This window comes from Chenopodium quinoa, unplaced genomic scaffold (genome assembly GCF_001683475.1).
Source record: "Chenopodium quinoa cultivar QQ74 unplaced genomic scaffold, ASM168347v1, whole genome shotgun sequence".
Taxonomy (NCBI): Eukaryota; Viridiplantae; Streptophyta; class Magnoliopsida; order Caryophyllales; family Amaranthaceae; genus Chenopodium; species Chenopodium quinoa.
The window spans coordinates 1,603,937-1,621,282 of NW_018743099.1; the positions used below are offsets into that span (position 1 = coordinate 1,603,937).

Below are 17,346 nucleotides of genomic sequence, written 5' to 3' on the forward strand. Positions count from 1 at the left end.
AATTAGACTCTAATTTCCTCTCAAATCTTCTAATTAACCTCTAATCCACCAAATTGCTAAATAATTAGATTTAATATATATGATAATAGTGGTTAGTTGGAGAGGAGCAAAAGGGATTCAAGGGTATTAGTAAAATCTGATAATGAATATTTCGAGGGGTTGAGAAATAATTGATTATGTTTAAATTTTTAGTAAGGAATTAAGGATGAGGTTGTAAACTTGACTATTTTCCATGCTAATAATTGCTACTGTATAAGGTAAAATAACAGTGTTGCAACTATTTCATGATCGCTAAAATTGAAAACCGATTGGGTTTTTCTAAGCTATACCCCTAGGGTATTTGAGTTTCTAAGGTGTACCCATGTTTTTTCAAGTTTCTAAGCTGTGCCCTTCAACTCCTAATCAATACTAAAATGTACCCTTATTAGTTGTTTAAAAGTTATTTGAGAGTGTGATTTCGTGGCTTCAGTTTCCATTATTAGGGTTGCGGTGGCTAAGATTTTCTTTCTCCTACCATTTCCTTACCTTTTATCACCTTTCTATTAAATTTATAGTTAACTTTAGGTGACGTGGAAGTCCCAAGGAGGGTACCATTCATTAATGGTAGTGAGTTGAGGGGCACAACTTAGAAACTTGAAAAAGCATGGGTACACCTTAGAAACTCGAATACCTTAGGGGTATAGCTTAGAAAAACCCAAACCGATTTTAACATAAACAAAAACGAATAAAGGATATCTCTCAAGGTCTCTAGAGTGATCATAGTTTACAATAATTTCGTTATAAAATGAGTAGTTTTCTTTCTGTTATCACTCCACCAATCTATTAAATGGGGCTATCTTTGGTTAAATTCATAATTATATGACAATACTTCAAGTAGTATACATGAAAAATATTTCCTAAGGGAGAGGGAAAAAAAAAGGTATGATGTGAATGTGGATTTTTGTAAGAAAATGATAATGAACAAAATTGTTTTTTTTAAAAAAAAATTGAGATCTAAAACCTAAGCTCTGATACCATGTTAGATTTCGAAAAAAACTCCTCAAGATTGGAGTGTGTACCATTGATTCAATATATAGAGTTTACAATCGCCAGACCTAATCACGCTAGGAAACCTAATCTGCGACAAATATTATCCTAAATATATTATCTATCAAAAATCTTCTTAATGCATGAGGTGTTGTGGAATCCCAGAAGCATTCCCAATTCAAAAATTCAAAAACTTCCTATCTATCACCTATACAGTACTCTGATAGAACAGAAGTTCTAAAAAACTAATTGTTTTCCTTTTCTCTTCTCTTGTATTTGTATTTGTATTTGTATATAAAGTTTAAACACATTATTTGTATTTAGGCTTTGTGGTTGTTCTGTTTGTCTCAAATTCATCCAGAAAAATCATTCAAACTTTTTTTTAAAAAAAGTTTAAACACATTATTTGTATGGTTTAGACATTACATGCCCTTGAAAGATCGTATGGATTCATCTGGGGCAGACAAGCTTAGTCAGATCTCGGTTTCAAATGCAACAAGGCGAAGACTGTCGGGATCTGGACCTTAAAGAAAAAACATTCCACTCTGATAGGATATAAATGGAGAAAACAATTTCTATCTTGTTTTTATATAATAAGGTTATGGGGATAACAAGAATCGACATTTAGGAAATAATATACGAAGTATAAGCTTTAATCCCCCTTCCCCTAGCGGGAAACTGTAACTACAAAATAAATTGTTGCAGGGGTTAAATTATTTTACTTTTATTATTTTGCATTTGTAACTAAGATTGATTTGGAATTTTGGAGTGTGTTTTTAATTAGTCCAGTAAGTAACATACATGGATCCTTTTTTCGCTACAAAATATCAGTTGGCAGTCTTAGAGCCCCAATTATGCTCTTAGAATGCAGACATTTCATTAAGAGGATTGAATTCAAACTCGCGAGAATTTAAAATGTTGGAGTAGCTTTGAAGATCAAATACAAAATCATCAGCAAAAAAAAATAGGTGATTGAACACCTCAGTTCTTTACTGAACTTATTAATCATGTACTAGCAAAAGCATCCTGAGACATTCATGCTGAAGAGAGATTATATTATCATAATCATAATGGCTACAATCATGCTCCTTGAACTTATGAATCATAAACGATTATAACAGAGAAAAGGCGTTGGTATAAATGTTTAAACATTTACTGCCCAAATACACATTTAACAATTAATGAGACAATTTTTTGCTTAGTCTCTCTTTATTTATTCAAATCATGCATTTTTTTAAAGTAAAAGTGTATACTAATAATCCCAACTATTTGGGATGTACTTGAGTCCCAAGTAATGCATATTTGTCCGCTTGGTTTTTTTAAACTCAACTCTTCTAATATCCTCACAACTTCACAAGTCCAAGTAAATATTGGAAATTTTAAATAAGAGATGTATAGGGATTGGACAATTTGTAGATACACAGATTTTACTAAAACTGAGTTTTTTTGTCAAGTTTAAATATCTAAAATTTATGGGCATTGACAGTTTTGACACATACCATAACTAGTCTCTGAAACTAGTAATCAGCAATAAGGCCTGGTGATATTATACAGTAAAACAGATTCAGTTCCCTAGCCTAATGAGTGATGAGACTATATAACGTCGGATTTAAACTAGGTGCTGAAAATGCACATCCAAAACGAATAACGTTAGATGTGTTCATGAATTATGTGCAAGGCAAAGTAACAAACGCATACAAAGTATAAACGACACATAATACCTCGACCAATGAGCAATAAATATAACAATTTCCCCAAAACTTGCAGAGGGATCACACAAAACCCTCCTTGACAATTCTGCAGATGATACATAAGAACACACCATTAACTCTTGCTAGTTTAAAATAAGTATATAAATTCAAAAGTGTGAAGATCTTATGATCCACAAATAAAACACCACAAATTCAATGAACAAGATATGGAAAATAATCCTAAAAATTGATCAGCCAAAAGTAGCTCAAGGCTTCAGATTATGCTGGATTGATTATTCCATCACTAAGGGTAGATGGTCCAGATTTAAAATGTTGTACATACAACAGAACTGCACAGCGCAGATTAATACTGTGTGCCTATGCAAATATACAGAAAAAGAGACAGGTCCTGCTCAGATTTGGCAGTGCTGGAAGTTTAATAAGATCACCTCAGTCAAAGACTCAAAGTTGCTTGAATGGTAACGTTCTTGGTACATGTTTGGCAGAGGCGGGAAGGCATTGCTTGTACGTTCATCACTTCCCCAATTAATCAGCTTACTTAGTCCCTTTTGAGTATGAATTTGAATTAGGGCCCATCCCTCGAGAAATTTGAGGCCTCGAGATACTAAAATCACAAGACAAGATCAAAGTATGTTCTTGGAAGTGTAACCAACATTGGTAGAGTCAACCTACCTGTTACTTCTTGGTTGCTGTACAGCTCCTTTTCGTATAGCTGCCCGGTTCTTCATCTCTGCACTGTTAGAGAAGCCACAGAAGAAAGCAAAATGTCAAACCGTCAGGGTCTTTGAGAAATGCCAAGTTAATAATTCCTGAAGTTTTTTGAAGTGGAGCATGCCAATTACCAATGAGGATATAGGGTAAGCAAATTTGACATTAGGATATTGAAACAATATAGTCATTTCTAAACAAGTTGATAAACTAAACTTGTCCAAACCATAAATAAACATATTGCTTAAAAGTTTGGTAATAGTGTAGTATTTAGATAGCTCTGCTCACATTCAGGTTAGAAATTATCACACAGATGCTGAATTCCTTCATAAGCTGTTTAATACTGAATCCAATAAATGAAAAACAAAAAATTCCATCCTGTTGAGATAGAGTTTGGGGAGGTGCACATGTATGTAGCTTTTCCCCTACTAGTCAGATACTACAAAAATGATACTATAATATTTTGGAGAGACCCACCGCCCAAGGAATCTTTTTTACAGAAGGCAAGTGTAGTTTTAAGAACTTTGACAAACAGCTCTATAAACTTCGTAGAAAGGACAACAGAAAGTCCATCATCATCACCAAAAATAATTGGCAAAACGTGAAATTGAAAAGTGAAATGCATTCAATTTTTTTAGATGAATACCTGTTAAAGTGTTCAGCTTTTGCCTTCTTCAGAATGCTGCTCTTTGCATTGGAATAGGCGCTTGATTCTCCAAATGCTACATGTAAGCATCATATCATATGGTAAGAGAATAAACAATAGTAGACTATAAGAGTTGCATGATCATTTTGGGCCCCACAAAAACAACAAAGATACCTCTGCAAAAAGTCCGTCTCTTAGACGAGGGGGGAACCTTTGAACAAAACTGGATTTGACGAGTTTGCTTTCCTACAGTAAGAAAAAAAAAAAAATAAATAAATTCAGAAAACCCATTTGAGCTAATACCTCCATATAGAATAAATAAACAAAATAAATAGCTTGAGTATTAGAGGAAACTTACGGGCACTTTCATTCTTTAATCTTTGTGCTAGTCGCTCTACTGATACATTTACAGCCTCATTTACTTCCTTCAATTTCGCCTGCAAGGAAAAGCCTTGTTTAAAACTGAACAATAAACAAGTACCATTCAAGCATTTAGATTGATTACACAAGACCACACTTAAAGCCTTTTCCAAAAGGGGTAAACCAAACATAGTAGCAAGTAATAGAACATAAAGCGTCTGCCTGATAAAGCACACCAGATAGTCAATTACCTGATACAGTTGTCTCCAATTAAATGTCACGTTATACTTTTTCATCCTCGCCTCTACCACTTTAACACTCTCAGCAAAAAATTTTGCCTCATAAAATTTCTTCCAAAGTTTATCAGTAATTGGACTAAGATCCCTCTCCTACATTAGTTCAAAACAATACTAGACTTAAGATAAAATAGAGTAAAGATATCAATGCACAGAGGCCAAAGAGATGGTTCAACTTACAGCTGTAGCATTTTCAATATGCATCAACTGCTCCACAGTACAATGGGGCAAGATGCGCTCTAGAAGATGTGAATCTAATGGAGCAATATTACCAATGTATCTAATGTTATCTATTGCTGTTTGAACACATAAATCAACCAGAGATGGAACTTCCACATTCCCAATTTTTTGTTTATCAGAAAAGTGAATATACCCCGATCTCATGTCTTCAAAGTCCTGCTGGACCCAAATAATTAGAAAACAAACAGTTAGAAAATCCTGAACAGAATCTCAGACACTAAAAAATTTAATCTTTTTCACACTACCTCAGTTACCTCTAAAACTTAAGAATATTTATGTTCCAGCTACTTTACTCCATTAATAACACTAGCACAGCAGAAGCATGAGGCAAAAGAATCATCCTTTCGATGAAGTTAGAGGGTGATAGAGAGCAAGTACCCCACAAGTGGGAACATAGATGGTCTGCTAACGTAAATGTTTTCGACATAGGGAGGGAGAGGGGAATATGCAGTAATAGGAAGAAAAGCCAGAACTGAGGAAGCATATCCATCATTAAGCACAAGACACAATCCAGAAGTCGAATTTTTAATTCAAATTCTAAGCCAGAATTTTGAGGATTGAGAGTTTGAGACAAATACTTGTATATACATCAACCACTAATCTGTTCTGCTTTATCATCTTTTCTTCCTCTGGGGAATAAGTCAGTAACAGAACGGAAGATCAGTAGCCAATATTCATTTTGAGCTTTTATTGCATACCACAAAAAATTTATCTTGACCCCATCCCACCATATCCATTTCATCCTAAAATTTAACAATTGTCTGATGGCTTTTCATCATAAAATAAGATGGTGGTTTATAGGGATCACATTTCTCTAGGTAAACTTAGAGAGCCATAAATTTATAAAAGAAGCTTCCAAATCGAGAAGAATGAAGAAAAAAGAGGATTGTGAAGGCAAAAAAAAGTTTGGAGGAAAAGAGTAGATCGAAGAGAGAGAGAGAGAACAGACGTGAAACTTCTTTACCAACGACGACCACCGATCTGATGCCAGAAACCACCAGTTAGTCTCACAGACATAATACCAACCACCACCAAAATCTGTCAATTTACTTCCCAATCGCGAACTAGGGTATCTAATAATTAGGGCCTTTCATATTGGGGTAATATCATTAACATTCAGGTAATAAATAAAGGGCTTTTGCTTGAATCTGTCAATTAAAAGACTAACAATTAAATTGAAGATTAGTTCACAATATTCTTCCTAATCTTCATGTAATCCTTTTTAGGATGTCTGTATCCTATTACTCAAAATGGAAGTTTTCTACACACAAACCACGTGTTGTAAAACCTTCCTAAGACAATTAAATTAATATGGAGGAGTGGAAACATCCTCAAAAGTTAAATCATTTCTTTCTAGCAAAAAACACCATTGCTTGCTAGCTAAGCACACCACAAGATCATCAATTTATCATCACTGCATTTCACCAAAGCAATACTGAATCCTCAAAAACCACTTCTAAGTGTACCCAATATCAGTGTATAAGTTTTAGACTAAAGCAAAAGAACAGGAATGAAATTCCATTAACATAGAGATCAAATACAACATTGTGTTGTAATGAAGCCTGGGATACATGCTCTAGCAAAAGGGCAAGACAAGCAATTGCTTTACAAAATTGCAACTTCACAGCACATCACATTAAGATTATGAAATTACATGGGCAACCATCAATCACACATGGGCTTTCTAGAAGACTATTTATGAATTGAAAGGAGTAGAACCATAATTTCTGATGGTAAATAGCCAACTTTTACAAAAGGTATTAAATATTATACCTCATTTTTTTTAGACCCACTCATTATAGTTACAGAAAACTTCAAAAAAAAAAAAAAAACAAAACAAAACAAAACAAAACAAAAATAGATAAGTAGATGTAAGAAAATGTAAGAGATAGAGCAAAAAGGTTGAAGGTGTAAGACAAAGTAAGAATGAGAGTGCAAAAAGGATGGTTAGGTTTAAGAAAGAGTGGTAAATGTAGTGAACAAAGGTGTAATATTGCAAAGAAAGGTAAGTTGGTAAAGATAGTGAGTAGGAAAAAAAAACTATAAAGTGAGTAGAACAAATAAATTAAAAACAAAATAATTATGACTACAATTAGGCTATGTTTAGTTCACCTTATTTTTATGATTACATTTAGTATATATATATATATATATATCAAATGAAGTCTTGTAGCATTAATGTGTATTTTCCAAATATATAATTTTCATAATATTTTTTCATTAAAGAATTTAATACTACGTATTTAACAGTAAAAAAATAACACATAAGCAATAAAGTATGATCTGAAATAAGTAATGAACAAAACATAATGTTAGCTAGCTAATTATGAGATCCAATTGCATATTTATATAAACGAATTACTATAATAATTAAACTCAACTTGTTTTTTTAACCTACTTAACATTTTTTTCATCAAAGGTAATTAGGTTTTTTACGTAACTTATTCACAAATACACAATCATATATGTAGCATTAAGATTACATTGTATGGTAGTTCTAGAGTAATTTACAAACCAGCTATATTAATAAGTAAATTTTAAAAAGCCGAACACGAGCAAATTACATAATAAAACGGAATCAAAAACAAAATATCCTTTCACAATATATTAATTACAAGCTTTAATATGGATAAATTGACACCATGAGTCCCAACTATGAACGGCTTTCTTTAAAATGTCCCAACTATTGATTAACTCGTAGGAACCTAACTTTTGAGAGGTCTTTCTCAATATAGTCCTTAACATATTATTAACCAATTAATAGAGCCATGTGTCTTGTTTTCGTTAAGCGTAATTAGAAAAAATCAATCCTCTACCACTCTAAACACTCACCCCTCTTGTTACACCATCTTCATGTTACTTTAAAAACAGACCACTAAAAACTCAACACGTGACAATTTCTACTTTACCCGATCATTGTAAGCTAGGGATTGTTCTAATAAGAACACCCCTAAAGTTGGGAATGTCATGAGTTGATCAATAGTTGGGACCATTTAAAGAAGAACGTCCATATTTGGGATTGGTAATGTCATTTTTTCCTTAATTATTCATCAAAAGAACAACACTTGTTAATGAAACAATATATAACTTACATGGATTAAAAATATGATCCATAATTAGAAAGTAATACTACTAAAACATTTAAAAAAGCATAGCATTTAACTCAACAACAATAACACTACCAATAATAATAAAGTATAATAATTCATTTGCAACTATTATAGCTTTGGAACCTAAAATTATAAATCAACAGCCGTGAAACTAAATTAAATATGATATAGTAAGACAAAATAAAGGTTGAATAACCAAAACCTCTTAATTCTTCTTTGTGAGATAGGACTGTAGCATATCTCACTTAACCTTCATTGATTCCAACTTTACTCGTCTTCAAATTAAACATTTTTTCCATCCAATTGGATTTGCTTTTCCCCTCTTTCATAGGTTCATGCCATAACCCCTCACATCGATACTGTTTTAAGAATCCCCCCCCAAATTTATAGCAATTTGTACTAGTGTTGATGACAACCCTCGATTGCCTCTTCATTGCAAAGCCTTAGCTTTCTTCACACCACTAGAAGAAGGTAGACCACCAAAAGTACCAATGGTTACTACGTTCACATCATCTTCATCCCTCTCCTTTTTTTCCACAACAACCACTTTGAAGCAATCCCAAAGTTCCTTTTCAATAGAAAATGCATCGTAATTTCCTAAACATTTTCGTGTACAATATTTTTTTAACGGGCAATAAAAAATATGATATGCAAAGTCCAAATTGTCACTTCATTCTCTTCATGGTAACAAACCCATTTGATAGTGTGCTTTTTCAAGAGGCAAAGGCTCTACTCCCCATGATGCATGATGCTTCTTCCAATTATGTTAATTCAAGAGGTGCCACTTTGATACCTGAGGTGCATGGGAGGAGTGTAAGACACACTGGAGATAAACACTTTGTTTGTAGCTAGGTATAAGAGCTTCACTCTCTCTCTTTTATTAGCTCTACTTAGATGATGCACATTTTGTTGTTAATATGGTGGTGGTGGTGGTGGTGGTATGGGCTTGTAGGGATAGTTGTAAGACAATATCAACTCCATTGCTAAAGCTTCATTGAGTAACAATTGACACGCTACTTTGTGAGGAAAAATCGTGATCTTGGAAATTTGGTTGAGGATTTGTTGTGAAGTGATTTGTTATGGAAGAATTTGTTGAAAATTATATAAATTCCCACTCATCATTCAAAGAAACCTATTTTTTCGTGTATGAGAGGTGAAAGAATAAAAATTTGTGAAATCTCTCTACCAATTGTGCCACCATATGTTTTAAAGCATCCCAAACAGACCTTGAAACAAATAAAGCTCGAACTCACTTGTGCCCCCCTTGACCTTGGTTGTCATGTCGCATCGATGCAAATACTGCTTGTCGCGAAAAGCCAAGAGTGCTCATCAAGCTTGGCGCTAGACTGTGTTGCTCCTTGTCTTGCTTGCGCCCTTGTTGCCAATAGACAAAAGCACACCACACGAATCGTTTAATGGGCTATGAGCCTATGATAGCTATAACCTTGATCATTTCCAAAAGAAGATAGTAAAGATCCATTCGAAAGATAATAAAATGAGAATAGAAACAAAATTAATGTCGGCCCATTAAAAAGTGGACAACATTTTTTGAAGTTGGCAAAGCTCATTCAGAGAGCGCCTTGATGCGCTTAACTTTAATCTCTATAAATCCATAGCGCGCATTTATGCACATAACGCATCCCAATCTTCAACTTCAAATTATCATGCTTAGCACACTATAACAAGTTTTAGAGCGTAGCATTCCTAAGCTACACCCAAAGACTTGTTTTAGTAGGCATTGATTAAAAACAAATTAATTAATTTATTGGTTTTCAAACTAAAAGACATTTAATACCAACTCATGATATAAATGATATAATGAGAAGACTTGATATAATGGGTGGAGTACCATGAAATGAATGAGTCCCACCAAATTATAAAACTCCTCCATGAATGGATCCACTTCATGAAGCAATTCTTTGGTTCAATATTAATAACGGATGAGAAGAGAGGATAAGTAAAGGAAAAGAAAGGAAAGAGAAAAAATTCTTATTCCAAATACAATTGGGTCAACAATACCATACGGGTCTTAAATCTTAATCATATTGGGTCTACCAATATAATATGAGTATTTTTCGTACCCTATATTCAAATAAAATTGCCCCCACATACTCATTTAGATAAAATATTGTAAAACTACCACTTTTATGTACTTTTCTCATCAAAACCCCATCATATACATACATACACCTCTCCTTTATCATTGCTCCCAAATAGAATGGGTCAAGGCTAATTGAGACAAAGAAAGAAGTTCACATTGCCCTCCTCCTTAGACATATCTCATTAGAAATGTAATACATCATAGTGTGAATGGGCAAAACATGCAATTTTGTAGTTGTTAAAGACTTAGTTTTAGGGACATATAAATACTTTGATAAATCTTAAGAATCCTATTCTATTCAAGGAGAAAGGCTGAGAAATGGAGTAACATTGCTCATTACAAAGAGATTAAGAAGTACTTCAACCTTAGCACAAGGAATTGTAAAGGAGACTTGACTTCCTGTAAAAAATGGCTTTTATTCTTGACTCACTTCATACTTTAATGAGTTTAAGCAATATTAATACTCTATCCGTTAAGAAAATGCTCAAGCTGATTTTCCACTCTACTTATCATGAGTTTCTTGAACTCTTTTAGAGAAAATTTACATACTTTTTAAGATATCATTCATGAATAACACTCTCGCACATAATCTTTTCCGATGATTTAACCTTAAGTTTCAGTCTAAAAACATGAAAAGAATTGGTTGGAAAAGCACGTTATAACTTTAGTCGGCATGGAAGTAGGCTACCAAATACAAAAGGGAGGAAAAAAGCATAAAGTTTTTAATAAAACTACAAATATTAAAAGGATTACTTTAGTTTGTAGGGGAGTAGGCTAACAAAATGGGTGAAAAAAATCATAATTTTTAAATAAAATAAGAATGTAAAAGGATAAAAGGTGAAACACATCACGCATTCCCATTTGAAAACTAAAGAGAGAGAGAGAGAGGGGGGGGGGAAATCGCGAAGAAAAATAGTTAAACAGAGTTTGAAACTTTACTATCCCACGTCAACTTACATGGATATGGATATGGATATGACATCAATAGCTAGGTTAAAGGCAACCTGGATTCTTTATAGAGGCTAGAAATTAGTCAATCATTAAGCTCACTACGAGATTTAGCATATACACGCATGAATATGGATATGCCACAAACAACTAGGCTCCTTGGGAGCTAGCATATGATTCAATGCTTAAATTTTAGTTTTGGTTTTGGAATTGAGGTTTTCAAGTGAACAAGGATATTAAACTAATTCAACCTGAGAAATGAAAAATAAGATGGAAGCAAGATGGTGGGAAATGCATGAACAGCAAGACATGACTCAAACAACAAAACAAGATCTCTAAGACAGAAAGGGAAAAAAAAAATGAAAGTTATCTAATAAAACAAGTTCCCTAATGAATTAAATTAAATGAGTTATCCTAATGACTATGAAGTATAAAAATGATCAGAACTTGTGTTTTAAAATAATAATTGAATCAACATTGCTCTGCTAATTGGTTACTAACACAAACATTATAATTAGACTAAATGGGAAAAAAAAACCATGAGTTGACTAGAGATTAGAAGCATAGAAATACCCATATAATGCAGTACCCAACGCCTGAATCTATGCGTCAGCTGTTCAGATAAGATCGACAACTGGGGCAATGTTGATTAAGTGCCATATATAATTTCAAAAAAATACACATGGAGAATGCTTCTAATGGAAGCTGAATGAACCGATTCATGAAACGAAGACGTAATATGGGAGGAAGACAAGATTCCCTCGTACAATTCAGAAAAAATGTAAACAATGCAGGTGAAGGCTTTCCAAGTAAAAGATTCAAAATTTACACCCATGTAATTATAAATCATGTAGCTTTTTCCACATTAAGAAAAAATGTGTAGGCATCAAGTCATCTTCTTTCGACAATTCAAGTACAAAATTACAAATCCAAATGCACCATCCTTCAATTGCATCATGAAGTACCCAATTCAAATAGAATTTTGCCCAATATTCCTCTGAACCAAATTGTGTTGATGTCTTAAACAAAGTTAACAATATCAACAAGCTTAAATTGGACTCATAAATGTTCTAGGCCTCTAGCATCTACTAAGGTCCAGGCATAGAGTAAAATGGCTTGTGATCACAAAAAACCAGGGAAACACAAAGATGCAAATTTGATTGAATCATCAAATTAGCACCCATCATTTATTTTCCTGATAACCACCCATCATTTATTTTCGATTACAGAATATCAACGTAAATTGGGGAAAAATTGTAGCAAAAAAAAAAAAAAGATTGATCATCATAAACTTTTGAAACTTCAGTAATTGTAACCAATTGTTCAATTATCAACCTTAACAACTGTTCAATTAACAACCTTAGAAGAACCCTAAGTTGATTATACTGACAATCAGAAAAACGATAAACCCTAGATTGGTGAGATTGATATTCGATGATCAATCAAAAAAGGAAAAAAAAAATATTAACACACACATTGTACCTGAGATGCTGCTTCAATGGAGGAGAGAAATCCCAGAAGCCGGTTGAATGTAGGATTCAGAGCACGCGCTACAATGGAGAATTTACCGGACGCGCTTCGATGGAGGAGAGAGAGGGTGCAATGTAAAAGAGAAAAACTTCAAAAGAAAAAAAAATAGAGAAAATATAGGAAGCCGATTAATGACACGTATACACAAGCAGTTATGTCAACCGTCAGATTTATAAATTCCTACTTTTTAAAAAGATGATTTATGATTTTATTTTTTTTATTGACGAGATGATTTATGATTAGTGACCCGTTATATATTCACCTTAAAAAAATAGGGAAATTCTCATTGGTACACCCGTAGTTTTGACTTTTTCCATTGATACACTCTAAAGTTTTTGTCTTCCCATCGGTACACCCATGGTTTAGTCTTTTTCCCAATCGTGACTAACACCGTTAAAAAGTATTTCATTAAGTTAAAATAATTAAGGAAAAGATTATAATACTTCTTTTAAATATCTTATGTCTCGATTTGCGTGTCGAAAATTGTTCGATTAAATTTTTGGGAGTCCTAGTCGTTAAAGATCCAAATTAACCTCGAAATTAACAAAAAAAAATAACCACAAATGTCTCAAATGCGTGTCAAAAAATGTCTCGATTTGCGTGTCATTATTTTTTTTTGTGATAATAATTGTTCGCTTAAAGTTTTAGGAGTCATTTTGATCCTCTACGGATCTAAATCGAACTCGAAATTGTCAAAAAAATTAACAAAAATATCTCATTTTGCACGTCATGATATTTCTTTTTTGTTTTGTCATGACACGCAAAACGAGACATTTTCGTTATTTTTTTTACAATTTCGAGTTCGATTTAGGCCCTTAAGGGCTCAAAATGACCCCTAAAACATTAACCGAACAATTACTATCACAAAAAAGTAATGGCATGCAAACCGAGATATTTTTGACACGCACATGAGACATTTGCGCTATTTTTTTTTGCTAATTTCGAGGTTTAGATCTTTAAAGACTAACATGACTTCCAAAACTTTAACCGAATAATTTTCGACACGCAAATCGAGACATTAGATATTTAAAAGGGTTATTATAGTCTTTTCCTTAATTATTTTAACTTAATGAAATACTTTTTAACGGTGTTAGTCACGGTTGGGAAAAAGACTAAACCTTGGGTGTACCGACGGGAAGGCAAAATTTTTGGAGTGTATCAATGGGAAAAGTCAAAACCACGGGTGTACCAATGGGAATTTCCCAAAAAAATAAGAGCAAGATTAGCCCTGTTTGTCAAATCAAATTTTATATTAAATTTAGCTAAATGAAGTTCGTGAGATGCACAATTTGTTTGAATTTTTAAAAATATATTTTTTTTATGTAAGTGGTAAAATATATTACATATTTCAATCAAATTCATAATATTAAAAGATAATATTTTATATTTAATTAATTTAAACTTAAAAATCTCATTTGACAATTTTGCTTACATGGCATTTGAATTTTTTTTTTTTTATAAAAATAAGGGATATCACTAGTACCCTCAAATATTTGACTTTTATCAATGGTGCACCTCATTAAGTTTTCATTATCAGCGGTGCCCCTAACATTTTCACCTAATTGCTACAGTGATCATTAGGTCATTAAAACGTTTAGTAAACGTTAAGTTGGGGTTTTTGGCTGGTTTAATGGGTTTGGGAGATGTAAATACTGAAATGCCTCTATCCCAAAAACTCCCTCCAAAATTCTGTTTCTTTTTCCCTCCCTTTTTTTCGATTTTTCCCTCTTTCCTCTGTCTCCTATTTAAACTCTCTGCTTCTTTAGAATTCCCCTCTTCTATTCTCTTCATTCCTCTTTTGAACGCATACACTTCAATGGCTTCTTCTGGCAGGGATGCATCTTCAAGGAGCATAAGTTGTGAAGGTTCATTGTTCAGAGGCATGAACTGCAATTGCCAACCACCAAGATATGCAGACATTAGGTTTTCGAACTCAATATCGAATCCTAGAAGACCCTATTATAAGTGTAGGCTCTGTGAGTTCTTTATGTGGGTAAGGGAAGACCAAATTGTAAGGGACATTGGAGGGAGGCAAGGAGATGCAACATCTTTACATGCATTAAGGGTTGAATTTGCAGAGTTTATGCACAAGACTGATGAATTTGCTGATTTTATGTACATTGTGGTGAAATTAGTTGTGGTTATGTATTTGGTATTGCTTTTAATTACTTTGAAATAGATGAACTTAGTTATTGTCGTGTAATTGTTAAACTCTAATGTACTTGGTGTTTAATTTTGGAATAAAGACATGGGGTTATTTGTTTATTTGTGTATATTACATCAAATTATTTGCATAGTTAACAGCAGCAAATTGCAAGAATGAAACAAATACATTACAAATGCGTACTTTGCAAAAAAAAAAAAAAAAAAAAAAAAAAAAAAAAAAAACTTAATCATAAGTAATTGATGCCAAATAAGAAAGGTCAAACATTTGCACAAAACTTGCTCCAAAAAACAACTTAATCATAGTTTTAAGTTGATGGCTAATAAGTAAGATCAACATAATTGTTCCCATCCAAAAACAACTTAATCATAGCTTTAACAGAATTGTTCCCATCCAAAAAGTAATTAGTTCCCTAAGATTGTCACTATGCCTAAAACTAGCAGAACAAGACAGTTTAGGCTAGCATGCTTCATGGCTGTGATTGAGACAAGTCTTGAGGTTGGCTGGACATTTGAGATGTTCAGATCTCTGTTGCAGCTCCAGCAGCTCTGGACTGAGCAGCAGCCTCCTTGGCAGCCTTCAATATGCACACTATTGGGAGCAGGAAGACCATCTTGCACAGTACTATGAGGCTCAGCTTCAGTATGCACAGCATTACTAGCCTGATTAGTGCATTTCAACCTTAGTTTCCTCCTAGGCTTCAGCTTGGCTCTCTCACTATGAACCTGATACTGAACTTTATAATTGGGTGAGGCTGGTTCGGTTGTAGCAAGCTATGATTGGGGTTCATTTTTAAGAGGGGGTGGTACATCACCTAGTTCAGCAAGTATTGTGGCAGTCTCACCATTTATCTCATACACTGTAGCTCTAGGTACATAGTTTGGGTCATTTATACCAAATAATTCACTAAATAAAATCGAAGTTGAGTACTGTAGACACCCATTTATGTCTCCCCCAAACCAAACCCGGTGATGAGTACCTTTCGCGTCGAATCATAATCGAATGAAGTGAAAGTGTGGAAAGTTTAGTGTTGCGGATAGTTTTAATTTCTTTTCTCTTCTCTCTATTTTTGAAAACTTATTTTAAGAAAACAGTCAATCCAGTTTGGTTGGTCCATGATATGGGTCCAATAGTAGTGTAGTTGGATGGGGCTTGACAAGAGCTTTCCAACGATATATTATAAGCCCAATTCCGATGAATATTGAGGAAGTTATGGCCAATTTACTAAACTGGGCCCGGTTTGAGCTTTATATGCGGCCCAATGATCTAGGGGAGGGCCTAATATGATTTATCATTCCTAACGCAATTAGGAATGGTTTTAGTCTTCTAGATTCTTCTAGAAGGTTCTTTTCATTCCTAATTCAATTAGCATTGATAAATTGACTTTTGTTGACTTTTCAGAGTTTTAATTAAAATCAAAGAGCATTTTTGAGGGAAATACGATTTTATCCTCCTGTACGTCAATTTTTATCTGATTTTAAGAAAACGCGTGAATTTCAAGGTCAGCGCCAAACACCAGCTGTAGCGCCTAGCGCTGCGCTTGCCTTGGCGCCTGGCGCCAGGGTTAGCGTTTGGCGCCAACAGCCAGCGTTGGCGCCAACCTTGTTTCATGTGCGCCAGACTCTATTTTGATATTTTTATCTTTTTGGCTGATTTTATCTATAAATAACGTCGTAAAAACTCCGTTTTCATTTCACCTACAACCAGTTTTCATCTATGATCATTCACCAACTCTCATCGAGATTCTTTTGATTACTCTCTCTTTCTCTCTCTTTCTAAACTAGCTTTTACATACAAAATTCCGCATTCATTTGATCTAGAAACACCTAGCCATATTCGAAGTTGCCTTCGCCCTAGACGTGAAAGAAAGAGGTACGAGGCATCAAAGTAAGTAATTTAATGGTTTAATTGTTATTATGATGTAGAGTTCATGCTTAGGTCGTTATTTTAATTCCTAGTATCATGTCTAGGGTAACTTTAATATCAAGTATGATCGTTATGATGCCTTATATGTTCTTCCTAATATTTATGATTGTTAGTATCATGTTAGGGTTAAAGCTTTGATTTTTATGCTTAGTGACATTCTAGGGTTTGTTATTAATCTTGTTAGTATCATGCCTAGGATCTTGCTATTTTTATTATGCTTTAACATGAACATGTTTATTTCTATGATTATAATTAATTATGATGATTATAATTTTATGATTGTTACAATTATTATTATAATATTTATTATAATTGTTATTATGATTATGATTATTATTATGTTGCTTGATGATTATTTATTGCTTGATCACACCTTTTATGCATGTTTAAAGGGAATTGGTACTTGTAATCACGCTTAATAAGATAATTAATAATCTTGTTAGAGTTAATTTTGATTATAATTCGAGTGATCGCCAATAATAGTTTATTTGTGCATTAAATTCAACCAACATAGATAAACAGGTTTAGGGTTAATCCTATTGATTGTATGTTAGTCAGAAAGCACACATGAATACGATC

The 17,346-nt window shown here is 33.5% G+C and overlaps 1 protein-coding gene across 3 annotated transcripts; it reads right to left on the reverse strand.

Annotated features, from left to right (window-relative positions):
• Window positions 1–2,859: 2,859 nt before the first annotated feature.
• On the reverse strand, window positions 2,860–12,925 carry LOC110731841. Of its 3 annotated transcripts, XM_021911734.1 has the most exons (9): window positions 12,630–12,925; window positions 8,301–9,542; window positions 4,929–5,144; window positions 4,704–4,841; window positions 4,451–4,529; window positions 4,267–4,338; window positions 4,093–4,168; window positions 3,411–3,473; window positions 2,860–3,342 (listed from the first exon to the last, which is right to left on the reverse strand). In XM_021911734.1, exons 3-9 carry the CDS (start codon window positions 5,130–5,132, stop codon window positions 3,273–3,275), a joined length of 702 nt encoding a protein of 233 aa, XP_021767426.1. In that variant the 5' UTR covers window positions 5,133–5,144; window positions 8,301–9,542; window positions 12,630–12,925; the 3' UTR covers window positions 2,860–3,272. The 3 variants fall into 3 exon arrangements, with proteins under 3 accessions (XP_021767426.1, XP_021767425.1, XP_021767424.1); XM_021911733.1 differs by lacking the exon at window positions 8,301–9,542 and having other exon boundaries at window positions 4,929–5,147; XM_021911732.1 differs by lacking the exon at window positions 8,301–9,542 and having other exon boundaries at window positions 12,630–12,920.
• Window positions 12,926–17,346: the final 4,421 nt, after the last annotated feature.